This window comes from Centropristis striata, chromosome 18 (genome assembly GCF_030273125.1).
Source record: "Centropristis striata isolate RG_2023a ecotype Rhode Island chromosome 18, C.striata_1.0, whole genome shotgun sequence".
NCBI lineage: Eukaryota > Metazoa > Chordata > Actinopteri > Perciformes > Serranidae > Centropristis > Centropristis striata.
In genome coordinates, this window is record NC_081534.1 from 27,368,400 (window position 1) to 27,380,640 (window position 12,241).

The 12,241-nt window shown below is 36.4% G+C and overlaps 1 protein-coding gene across 1 annotated transcript in view; it reads left to right on the forward strand.

The window, feature by feature from the left end:
• tbc1d32 (TBC1 domain family, member 32) overlaps positions 1-12,241 on the forward strand; it is a 120,640-nt gene that overhangs the window by 476 nt on the left and 107,923 nt on the right. Inside the window, exons 2-11 of the mRNA XM_059356643.1 lie at positions 847-1,015; positions 1,372-1,536; positions 4,328-4,505; positions 5,269-5,340; positions 7,687-7,806; positions 8,740-8,818; positions 9,628-9,731; positions 9,820-9,881; positions 11,461-11,611; positions 11,760-11,819. Of these exons, the coding sequence (XP_059212626.1) occupies positions 861-1,015; positions 1,372-1,536; positions 4,328-4,505; positions 5,269-5,340; positions 7,687-7,806; positions 8,740-8,818; positions 9,628-9,731; positions 9,820-9,881; positions 11,461-11,611; positions 11,760-11,819 (1,146 nt within the window). The 5' untranslated portion in view covers positions 847-860. The remainder of the gene's footprint in view (positions 1-846; positions 1,016-1,371; positions 1,537-4,327; positions 4,506-5,268; positions 5,341-7,686; positions 7,807-8,739; positions 8,819-9,627; positions 9,732-9,819; positions 9,882-11,460; positions 11,612-11,759; positions 11,820-12,241) is intronic.

The following is a 12,241-nucleotide window of genomic DNA, read 5'->3' on the forward strand; positions in this document are numbered from 1 at the left end:
ACAATAATAAATACAAGACAACAACACGAAATGAAACAACAACAAGACTCAACACTTATTTGTGTTCAAAAGGAGTCAAAGCTTATTAAATCCCTTCTCCCTATGTTAATTTACTATTCAGTTATATAACAACAATAATATTTATATATATGTATGTATAACACATCGTCACCCTGTTAAAATAACTAAATACAACTAAATAAAAGGTACAGTTCACCCCCAAATCAAGAAGATATATTCTCTTTTCCTTGGTTTTTCTTAGTTTTTATGCTAAATGTTTTCTTGTGGTTTTAGGACAGGTGGACAATAATGCCACTAGTACAGAGCAATCTAAGACAGAATGTAATCGTCCTGATCATATTGCTAAAGTTTCAGTAAGTGTAGGATAAAGGAAGATTGAGATGAACCATAATAAAATACTTTGTGTGTCTTTGTTTTGTAGATATGGTACTTGAAATGTATATGTTTTAAGGAATCCAAATAAAACCGTGTTTATTAAAATTAATATAGCCTTTGGTTGATAGGAACTGACCTTTTTATTTATTTGCTTCAACCTTTGTAATGCTTGTGGGCATTGCATGTGTTTTTATTCTAATTATTTGTTAAGAAGACCCATTCACAAGTTGCTGCACATAATGTGTTTTATTATTCAGTGCACTGTAGCTTTTTATTTTATTGCTGCAAAGAAAACAACCTCTAATACACATCCTTTTTTCTGAACTGAAGTTTTCTGTCAAACCCTGGGTAATATTACATAGGGAACTGACCATAGAACGTACCATAGATTTGCACTTTTTAACCCTAGAAAACCTTTTAAAAAATCATGTTATTCTGTCCCTTCTTAAGGACCAGCAGTAGAGATGTCTCAGTTGTCAGCTGAGGACGAAGCAGAGTTGCAGTCGCTGCTCAAGCAGCTATTGAGAAGCGTCAACGACAGGATCTCTGGTGCTCCGTCGACCGAATGTGCGGAAGAGATCCTGCTTCACCTGGAGGAGACTGACAAGAACTTCCACAAGTAATGCAACCAGACTCAGATAGTATAGATCTAACTTAAAAAAAACACACTTTTTCTCCCTGGCTTTTAATCAAGTTTAAGTGGACATCTTGCAAAAACAAAATTGTATTTAAATTTTTAATTTATTTTATTCTATTGTTGCACTGTGTTTATGTATTTTAGTATTTTAGTTTTTACCATATTTCCTGCAACTGTGATATATGTACAGCACTTTGGTCAACCCCGGTTGTTTTAAATGTGCTCTATAAATAAAGTTTGACTTGACTTGACTTAAAAGGTCCATTCCAATTATATGTATGAATTTAAAATGCAGTATATATACAGTAGGTCTGACTGTGTCATTGCTCTCCTTTCAGTTATGAGTTTGTCAAATATCTCCGTCAGTATGTGGAGAGTTCACTGGGGACTGTGGTGGAAGAAGAGACCAAAAACTTGACCAGACCAGATGGACAACATGCAATAGGCTCAGGTCATGACACCCTGATCCACGCTGTCACCCGGAGGACCAGAGACTCAGCTGAGTGAGTGAAGCTCTTTGTTTCTTCTCTTTTCTCTGGATATTGATGATTTAATTTCACAGATAATAATCTTGTTTTGTGTCTCTTTGTATGAAAAAACCTTTTCAAATGTAGTGTATGTATGTTTAAAACTCTTCTCTCCACAGAAGTATCCATCAAAATATTATAAAAATACATAAAAACTTAGCAAAGTTGTGCAAAATCAGAGCCATCAGGCTGTCTCTTTCTTCCAGAGATTCTACCAGACTAACTGAAGTAATTTTGATTTAATTTGATTTAATTTTGTTTAAAGTCCCTTTATTTTTGAGAAATGGGAAAGTAAGACCATTTTCTATTGAATATATTGATTATGCGGCAAACTATTTTCTTTGTAACGTATATGCAGCCTTCTGTACTGTAAAATAATGCATTTTTCCAAGAACATAAATGTGCAGGGTTACTTATGAATGAATGAATGAATGAATGAATGAGTGAATGAATGAATTAATCTTTATTGTCGCTGAGCACAAGTACCAGCAAAATTAGCCATCAGGACAGGACAGGAAGACAGAGATGGAAGAAAAGAACACCTCGGCAACATAAGCACATACTAAATACACTTTACAACATGAAAAACTCATGACTTGCAACAGGGGAGGGGAGTGGGGGAGTGGAGGTAGCCAGCACAGGCAAGCAGCTATCTGGTCCTGCAGCCATGGCGACGCTGGTCACAGACCCACTTGTCACACTGGGGGTACAAAGAGCGTCTCACTGCAGCGTTCTTCCAGGGGAGTTGTTGTTCAAGAGCTGGTTGAGGAGGCCGAAAGCAGATAAGATTGGGATTGTTTGGGTTCAGGGCGAGTGGCGGCATTCAATTTACACGACCACTCTCCAGTCTCCTCGTCTATTCTGGTCTTCCAATCCATCCATTTGCCTTTCCAAAGCCGTCAGCCTCTCCAAGAGGATATCCAAAGTGCGGTTCGTGTCCACAATCTGAGTACGGACAGCTCTGTCCAACGCTTCAATCATCTCTGGCAGCTTTATGGAGCTTCGGACAGCTGTCAGCGTTTTCTGTATATTCTGTATTCGATAAACCAGGGCAAGGCATAATCCCATCAGAAAAAAACCTGTAATCATGGTTCCGAATAGGTAGATACGTCGGTAGTCTTTAATGTTCTCCACTTTAAGAGGCGCCTGGCACAGGACCTGCCACCTCCCCCACTCGTCCATCGTGTAGCCAGCTGCAAACATCCCGGCAGGACAGGTGGGCGTCGAGAAGATGGTGTCATTTGCGCTGAGAGACCAGTTGATCAAATCCATGAGCTTTAGTTTGGAGAGCAGTGCGGAGAGAGTCTCTCAAAGTATAAGACAGTAGACTAGACTAGACGAGAGGAGCCAAGCAGGGAAGATAATGGCAGGAGAAGGAGAAAAAAAAAATGCGTCCGCCTACGTTGAGAGCCAAAACAGAATGGAACTACAAGGTTTCTGCTAGATATTCTTTGATAACAAGCTACGGTATCTGTGTGTTTTCCAGTGTCCCTGGCATAGCCTTGGCTTTGAAAGAACCTTGTTGGTATCTATAGAATGTTTCTTGCCTTTTTTTTAAGTTGGAAAAATGAAAATGCCATGAAGTTGAAATTACAATCTTGCAGCGTTTCCCTAACAGAAATTATCTTATTATGTTGGATACAGTATTCTCTCTTATGTATTATTCTATAAATTGGGCAATTAAACACAAAATATACACTACTGGTCAAAAGTTTTAGAACACACCAACTTTTCCAGAATTTAATTGAAAATTATGCAGTTTAATGTCTCAGTCTACTCTGAAATTAATGCACATTTGCAACATTTAAAATTCTTTATTGAGCATGATAGTGTTTTGAATATAAAAAAAAGATTCAAAATCACATTTTATGTTGAACTAAAGGACTAAAAAAAGACTCAAAATGACCCAAAAAAAACAACACAAAATGACAAAAAAAGACACCAAAAGACACAAAATGACTTACAAAGACATGAAAAGAATTAAAAAATGGACAAAATAGCCCAAGACTCCATAGAGTTGTTAACGCATTTCTTGTTCCCTGAAAAAAGGCCTACTTGCATAATTTTGAAATGTACATTATTTTTCAGTTTTGGTTAACCTTACCTTTTTTTATTTACCTCTGGCAGTTCACCACTTACCTTTGGACCTTTTCAAGCTGTTCATTTGACTTGAACTGCTTGAATTTAAAAAAAAAATGGAAAAATTGGGGTGTTCTAAAACTTTTGACCGGTAGTGCATTTCATCCCCAACAACACCCAGATAATAAAAAAACACATGAATACCTATTGTATCTGCCTGCCTTAATTGCAGATACGAGTGCTTTACTGAACAGAAAAGGACCTTTTCTCTGTCTGTAAATACATTTTATATAAGATTTTGTTATTGTGATCTTGGATTCAGATGTAGTTTCTTGTCTTTGAGCTCATGCCACATCTCATCTTTCCATTGTTCGTTATGGATTTATGGTTTGATTTTATTTAGACTAAACTGCAGAATATTCTTTAAAATAAAATGTATAGCTGAATAAGAAAATATTGCAGAAAGCTCCCTCAGCCAAGGGAAATAAATAGAACATAGTGTTTATCTATTTATGGAGGGTAGATGGTCTTTGGAATTACTAAACATTTGTTGCATTCTGAGTCATACACTTGAGACGCTCACATAGCAGATAAAACAGAGCAGATTTTATGTACTGTGTTTAGCTAAACTATTCTGACACAAAGTGATATTAATTCTACACTGACGTACTTTCTGGCTTTGTGATAGGTACCAGCAGATGATGCAAACATTGAAAAACACCATGATCATGGTGGTGGAGTCTTTAATCAACAAATTTGAGGAGGACCAGATGAGGAAGGAGGAGATGCACCGAGAGAAGCAGCACAGTCAGTCCAACAGTCAGTACACAGACAACTGCTCCGACAGCGACTCCTCCTTCAACCAGGTCGGAGACACAGTGCATGCACTGTTATTGCAATAAATGGTTACATTTTATTATTTAATTGCCTTTTTTATATGATTGTTGATAAGCCATATGAAGTGCAAAGATTCTATTGTCACAATTGCTGTCCTTGTTTGCTCCTTTCCATAGTAGACTCAATAATAATACAATTATTTAATATTAATATATTATAATATAATATAAAATTATTATATAATATATAAAATTATAATAAAAAAATAGATCCACACACAACCTTCTCCTGTCTTCTGTAGCTGCTGCATCCTGTTCTTACCGTATAAGTGCAATAATATTATAGTGCAATATATATATATGTGTATATATTTATATCATCTAAAATACTACCTCTACATGCTACCACTCATCCTCATTCGTCTACTTTACATACATAGCTATTTATTCTATATTCAGTATTTTTTTTTTTTTTTTGCCATTCAATTATTTATTCTTGCTGTGATATTTTATACTTTTTATACCTCTATACCTTATTGTAAAGTGTTTGTGTGTTGTTGTTCTTAATTTGTTTTGTGCACTATGGGAGTTGCACTCTAATTTTGTTGTGCTATGTACAATGACAATAAAGGCCATTCTCTAAAAAAATTCTGTAATATAGGGCAGGGCCTACAATAGATCCACCCAGAGTCCTAAAACTTCTGGCGTAGTGCCATCAGATGTAAAGAGCTCTTTTATTTTGGTTTATGATGGGTCGTAATAATTTGTGTTTCATGTCCATTCTCCTTTCTAGAGTTATGCATTCATCAGACAAGAGCAGCTGCAGGCGTTGGCTGAAAAACTTGACTCCAGCAGACCCAAAGAGGTAGAAAGACTCACTGACAAACAGTCTTCATACCACAGGTTAACTTTCAGAAGTCCAAGCTTAACCCTCTGGGGTCTGTAATTGTGCTGTCCTGATCAGATCACACGACATTTAACAAAAAAACATTCAACACTGACATTCCTAGGTCATGTAAAACCAAAGATAAGGTTTTAATTTGATAGTACAGAAATATTTAAGCGTTGGTGTAGCTCTCTGTGTAATTTTGCACATAGTTTGTTTTGAAGAGTTGCAGCTAACAAGGAAAAAAACGCCTATAAATATACATGTTTTTATGGGACTTTTTTGGTTGTAGTTTTATTGTATTTAAATTTTACCTTTTTATATTTCACATTTGTATCCTATGTTCACATTTTCAAGTTCCAAAACAGTTCATTGAGCATATTTGTGGTTTTTATTGTAGTAAATAGTATCATTTTTCAACTCGGATTTCTTGATTTTTGGGCTCAATACATTGATAAAGTAGGTTAAAGTGAGAAAATAATTGTCACCAAATACCAAATATGGGTATAGTAAACATTTCTTATGTGGTACATGAAGGGCAAAATCAAAAGTATTCAAAAATGGCCAAAATAGGCTCAGACCCCAGAGGGTTAATCCATTGAAATAAAATGCATCTGCTTGCTAATAGGAGAAGCTTGATTATAGGTTTTTGCTGGAATTTTGTCAAAGAGAGCCCCTTCACCTGAAAGATTGAGCAGAAACAAACCAGGATTCATTTGTATTTCCCTGTCAAAAATAGAGTCCCTGTGAGGCCAGTTTCAGGTCAGTGCTAAATGCAGTGTGTGTAAGACAAAACTTGGCGCAGAGCGGGATATCCAGAGATAGAAAGTATTAAGGGATTGGGCTGTGTGCTGCAGTCTGTGAAGGATCCTGTACTAACTCTCTGTGAGCCTATTGCACAAAAACACTTTCCTTATCAAGTCTACTCCACCTCCCCCAACTCAGTCCCCAGGTCTCTCTCCTATACATCTTTAATTATATCAGTATTGAGTGAGTTGAAGGACAACAATCTTCCATAAAAGTTTGATATTAAATTTTTATTTTGGTGAAACTCTTGAGTCGATAGCAGAAGCTACTGAGGTTTCAGGATAGTTTGACTTGTTGGTGAAGTGGTTGATCTTTAGAAAGGTAAAAAAAAAATTGTTTCAGATGGTATGTAGGGCTGCACAATTTATCGAAATGTTATCAAATTGTGGTGATGCAAGCTGTCGCAACCTACAAATCGTATTTCTACAGACTTAAGGAACAAAAATCTTTGTTTTGTAAAGATCCTCACAAAAAAGCATAATCATTTAAATATATTTTTCAAATGTAATAATGATGGAAAGCTGAGAATATTCTCCAATATTGCTCATCATATTGCAACTAGTCCAAAATAATCACAATAGGTTTTTTTTGATAATGATTTTGGTTATTATCAAGAAAAACCATGGAAAATGTCTAGATATCAGCTCTTAAATTAAACTATTATGAGCTATTTTTGTTGTTATCATTATATTTGTCCAAACAGATATACTGTTGAACTACTTCACCCATATCTGTCAGCTCGGTCTCTTAGCTCAAACACACTACATCTTCTGTCTGTACCACGTACCGTCTGAAAACACGTGGTGATCCATCATTTGAATATGTGGCACCCAAACTTTGGAGCTTTAAAAAGCGGTACAAACACATGGTTTTCACAAGTTACAGGGAGGAAGAAGGGCTTTAACAACCGTGTGTTTTCATAAATGATAAATTATTCATGTATTTGTTTATGTAATCTATTTATTTTCAATTTTTTTTATTTTTTTTTGTAAATATGTATTATTTAAATATGTATGTTTAGGGGAAAAAAATGTTAATTGAGTAGTGGAGAAGGGGTAGGTTTAAATAAGCATATGCTTCATCCTACTCCTTTTCCTTTTTGGACATGTTGCGTTCACATTACAGCGTTTGTTTTGAGTATTGCTATTTTTTTTTTTTTTTGATTATTCTCATTGGATGTATTTGTTTTTGTGTTTACTTTGTTGTGTTACTCGCACATGTTCGAAATAAAAGCTGAACTGAACTGAACTCTCTGCCTCTCCCCCTCCAGTCTGCTATTTCTGTGGACTCTTTTAAAAATCACCTTAAGACCAGATATCTTTTTAGACAGCCATTTGGATGACCACCATGCATTGTACATATTATTTTTTTTAATCATTTTTTATGTTTCATTGTGTTTTAGTTGTGTTTTAACTGTGTTTTAATTGTCTTATGTTCCCCTATCTTATTTCTTTCTTTTTATAAATAAACTTTACTTACTTACTGACTGTGTGTGTGTGTGTGTGTGTGTGTGTGTAGGTGCGTTGGGAGGCCCTCCAGGCGCTCTGCTGTGCCCCGCCCTCTGACGTGCTGAGCTGTGAGAGCTGGAGCAGCCTGCGCAGGAGTCTCTCTGCAGCTCTGAGCGAGCCCGACCTCAGCGTGAGTGCAGAGCCGCCTCATCTACACATTCACATTTAATTCAATTTATTTCTAATTTACTTTTACTTTTTAAACAACTAAATCAATAATAATCATGCATTTTTTTCTGAATAATTTTCAGACTTTATAATTAATGAAAACAAACACAGAAATCCCACATGCAGTCCTGCCACACCTGCTTAATTAATTAGAGAAGAAAGCAAGATAAAACTGTTGTCCCTGATGATTGAGAGCTAATTGGCAGAAAAATATGCAGGCCGCTCTCTGTAGAGGCTGCAAATCTTTTATAATCTTATATTTCCTCTCAGTGTGTTGTCTCCTCTAACTCAGTAGTTCTCAACCTTTTTGAGTCGCGACCCACAATTTAACATGCATGTTGTCCGCGACCCCCGCTCACTGAACACAATCTCACGTGCACAGTTCAGCTCACCCAAAAAAAGAAACAAAATGACAAAAAAAGGAAACAAAATGACCAAAAAAGACTCAAAATGACCACAAAATGACCAAAAAAGACACCAAATGACCAGAAAAGACACCAAAATGACCCAAAAAAGACACAAAATGACCAGAAAAGACACAAAAATGACCAGAAAAGACACAAAAATGACCCAAAAAAGACACAAAATGACCCAAAAAAGAAACAAAATGACCAAAAATAGACACAAAGTGACCAAAAAAGACACAGAATGACACAAAAAAGACACAAAATGACCAAAAAGACTAAAACACATTAACACATGAACACTTTAACACAGTGGAGACAGAGCTGACTTCCAAAATTGGCGACCCCCAGAAATCATCTCGCGACCCCAATTGGGGTCCCGACCCCAAGGTTGAGAATAGCTGCTCTAACTTAGCATTAAGGTATCTCTGATTTATCGTGTGTGTGTGTGTGTATGCTGATAAGTTATGTCTCTCTCTGATCTCCATCAGGATCATGTCCTGCAGTTCTTTGCTAAAAGCTTCTCCTCCTGTCCACTGAATGTGACACGAGAGATCTACACCAGCTTGGGTAAGTCATTCTGATTGACTGAGTGCTTTCGCAGCACCTTTTTTTTTGTTTAAACTGACCAATGGAAACACAGTTATCAATAACTTATCAATTAAAAATCATTTGGAGGGTCAGCTCCTGTTTTTGAATAGGCCCAAATGATTAAAAAAACACATTTTCCCACTTACTGCTGGTACTATCCAGCCATGGAGACCATGTAGCTTTTATGTACACAGATTTTGAGATATCTATCATTTAGCTCTCTGCATACAGCCCAGTATAGTGGAGGTGAATCCACAGACCTTGATAGAATAAATCAATGTAATTATTTCATACTGTATAAAATAAAATAAATAAAATGCTCAGACCTTGCAGTAGTGAGGACTACACACATGCTCCTGAGCTAAACTTACCTTGAAAAATCTGCAACTTTTTGGACCCTATGCCACCCTATGCGCACTGTAATTGGATCATGTATATATTGCATTATTTATATAGAATAGAATAGAGTCTTTATTATCATTGCACGGTAGTATAAAAAAAAATACATTAGCACAACAAAATTGAGGCACAGCTCTCCCGTCAGTGCAAAAAAGATAAATATTAAATAAATAACCTACCAAGACATGCACCAGTCAAACAAACAAACGAAAAAAAGGACATCACACAAATCACAAAATTAAGGGATAAACAGAGACACATTGGAAAAACCTATTGCACATGTCACACAGAGAAAAAGCTTATTGCACAGAAAATATGAACACCGATATTATCCTGCATGTAATGCATGATACTCAAAATATGAGTATATTTTGTCTTTTGATGTGCAGCTAAAAGTGTGGAGTCAAGTTTTCTGTCTCACAAGCTGAGCTTTCCAACTGGCTCAGCCGTCGTCGACATCAACAGACCTGAGATCAGTCGCCTTCTCAAACAGGTACAGCATCTTTTATCATGTTCTATTTAAAGTGTATCACCATACAAACACATTATAGCTCTCACCGTGTCTGTCTGTCTCGCCTCAGATTCGACTGATGAATGACTTTCAAAGGGAGGTGACAACCTTTTGGATCCGGCATCCAGAGAAGTGAGTCAGAGATGGCAGGTCTCATGTAACACTGGTTGAGTTTTGACAAAATGTAATGCAAAATAAAAACACTTTTTGCCAGTGAGATTAGGGCTGGGCGATAGACCGATATAAAAAATATATCAATATATTTTTAAATATGATATGGAATTAGACCATATCTTTCTTTATATCAGTACTTCTCAACCTTTTTGAGTTGCGACCCCCAATTTAACATGCATGTTTTCCGCGACCCCCGCTCACTGAACAGAATCTCACACACACACAGTTAACCCAAAAAAGAAACAAAATGACCAAAAAAAGGAAACAAAATGACCAAAAAAAGGAAACAAAATGACCAAAAAAGACACAAAATGACCAGAAAAGACAGTAAATGACCAAAAAAGGAAACAAAATGACCAAAACAGACACAAATTGACCACAAAATGGTCAAAAAAAGACACAAAATGATCACAAAAAGACACAAAATGACCAAAAAAAAGACACAAAATGACCAAAAAAGTCATTAAGTTACCAAAACACATTCACATCCACCCACACATGAACACTTTAACACAGTGGAGACAGAGCTGACTTCCAAAATGATTTGGCGACCCCCTGTAATCATCTTGCGACCCTAATTGGGGTCCCGACCCCAAGGTTGAGAATAGCTGCTTTATATATAGATGCTGCCCTTACTAGGGTTTGTCATATTTAGTTCTTTTGTGATGTTCGTTATTCTTTTCTCACATAAATATAAATATTTCTGGCCATATTATGCTCTGATATGTTTCAACAGACTATAATTGACCCATTTTAAGCATTTTTTAGGCATTTTAAAATTTGACCACAGACCGCCCATATATTATTGTATTTTTCAGCTACTTTCCGACAAACTATACCACCATTGGCCTATTCTATTTCATAGGCTATTTTTCTATTTAAGATATTTTTTTATTTAAATGTGCACTTTATGGAGCTTTGATTTTTTAAAAAGGTTCACTTCAATAAAACTATTTGTGACATGTCATATTTGGCTTTGACTGAAAATTTGCTCTCACTTTGCGATAAAAATATCGGGATAAATACATCGTATATCGATATTCAGCCTAAATATATCGGGATATGACTTTTGGTCCATATCGCCCAGCCCTAAGTGGCCCTGAGTGGCCCTAAGCCCATATACAGTTTGTACAGCATGCTGTAACAATTTCCCACATAGTTTATCCCAGTCCAAATGTATTTATTCTCCTTGGCGTTCAGTCCTAGCTAGGTAAGAATCCTTGGCTTTCTTTTTTACTTTTTTACCCTTTTATTTGTCTTTTTTATCTCTAACTCTGTTTTGGATTGAGTTTTTATTAAAATGTTATTCTATTTTATTTTATTGTTTTACTGTTTTTAGTGTTTTATTGTTTTTATTGTTTTTATTTATACCCAGTTGTGTATGATTTATTCTATTTTAATAACTGTACAGCACTTTGGTCAACTGAGGTTGTTTTTAAATGTGCTCTATAAATAAACTCTGACTTGACTTGACTTGACTTTTCCTTATTAATCCTAGAATGATGCTTAAATGTGTCTTCTCTCTACTCTGCTTTAGATACATGGAGGAAGTTATAGAGAGCACCTTCTCCCTGCTGTCCTGTTATCATGACCATGGCTCAGCCCCACCAGGGACAGAGAAAGCCCTGGAGCCCATTCACCTGCTGGCCTTACTCGACGTTAAAGCCACATGGTTTAATAAGTGGATGGTGTGTATTGCAAATGAACATGTATTTTATTTGTGCAGAGTGTTTTTTAGTATAGATTACTGTATTTATGTGCTCCTTTATCACGTCTTTATCTCTTTCTCTTTTGTTGTCTGTCTCATATTCCTTTCTGTCCTGATCTCTCTCTCAGCATGGGTACTACAGTCGGACTGTGGTTCTCAGACTCCTGGAGAGAAAATACAAGTCTCTGGTGAGTGATTCACTCCGTAATCAATACCTCTCACTGACTCTCTTTTACTTCTGAAATGGCACCGTAGAGAAGCAACATCAAAAGAAGTCTTTCCAGAGGGCATTCAGACTGACTTATTCAGGCACCACTGCACTATAGAAAGCATCCAAGACAGACAAAACTCAGCACGAATTGGGAAAAAGTGGGAAGCTGGAGAAGCTCAGTTATGCTTGCAGGTCAGTAGAACTGCACAACTGCAAATTTAGTTACTCTGTGAGGCAGCTGATGACCTATTTTCAGCTGGAAATGTTTAATTTCCTTCCTGTATTTTCTAGTTTCATCCTCAGAAAGAAAGCTGGATTTGCTTTCCTATTTTCTACCTTAACTACCAAGATATACTGTCTGTGGGGGTTAAATTGGGCTGCGGCTGATCTCAGCCTGCG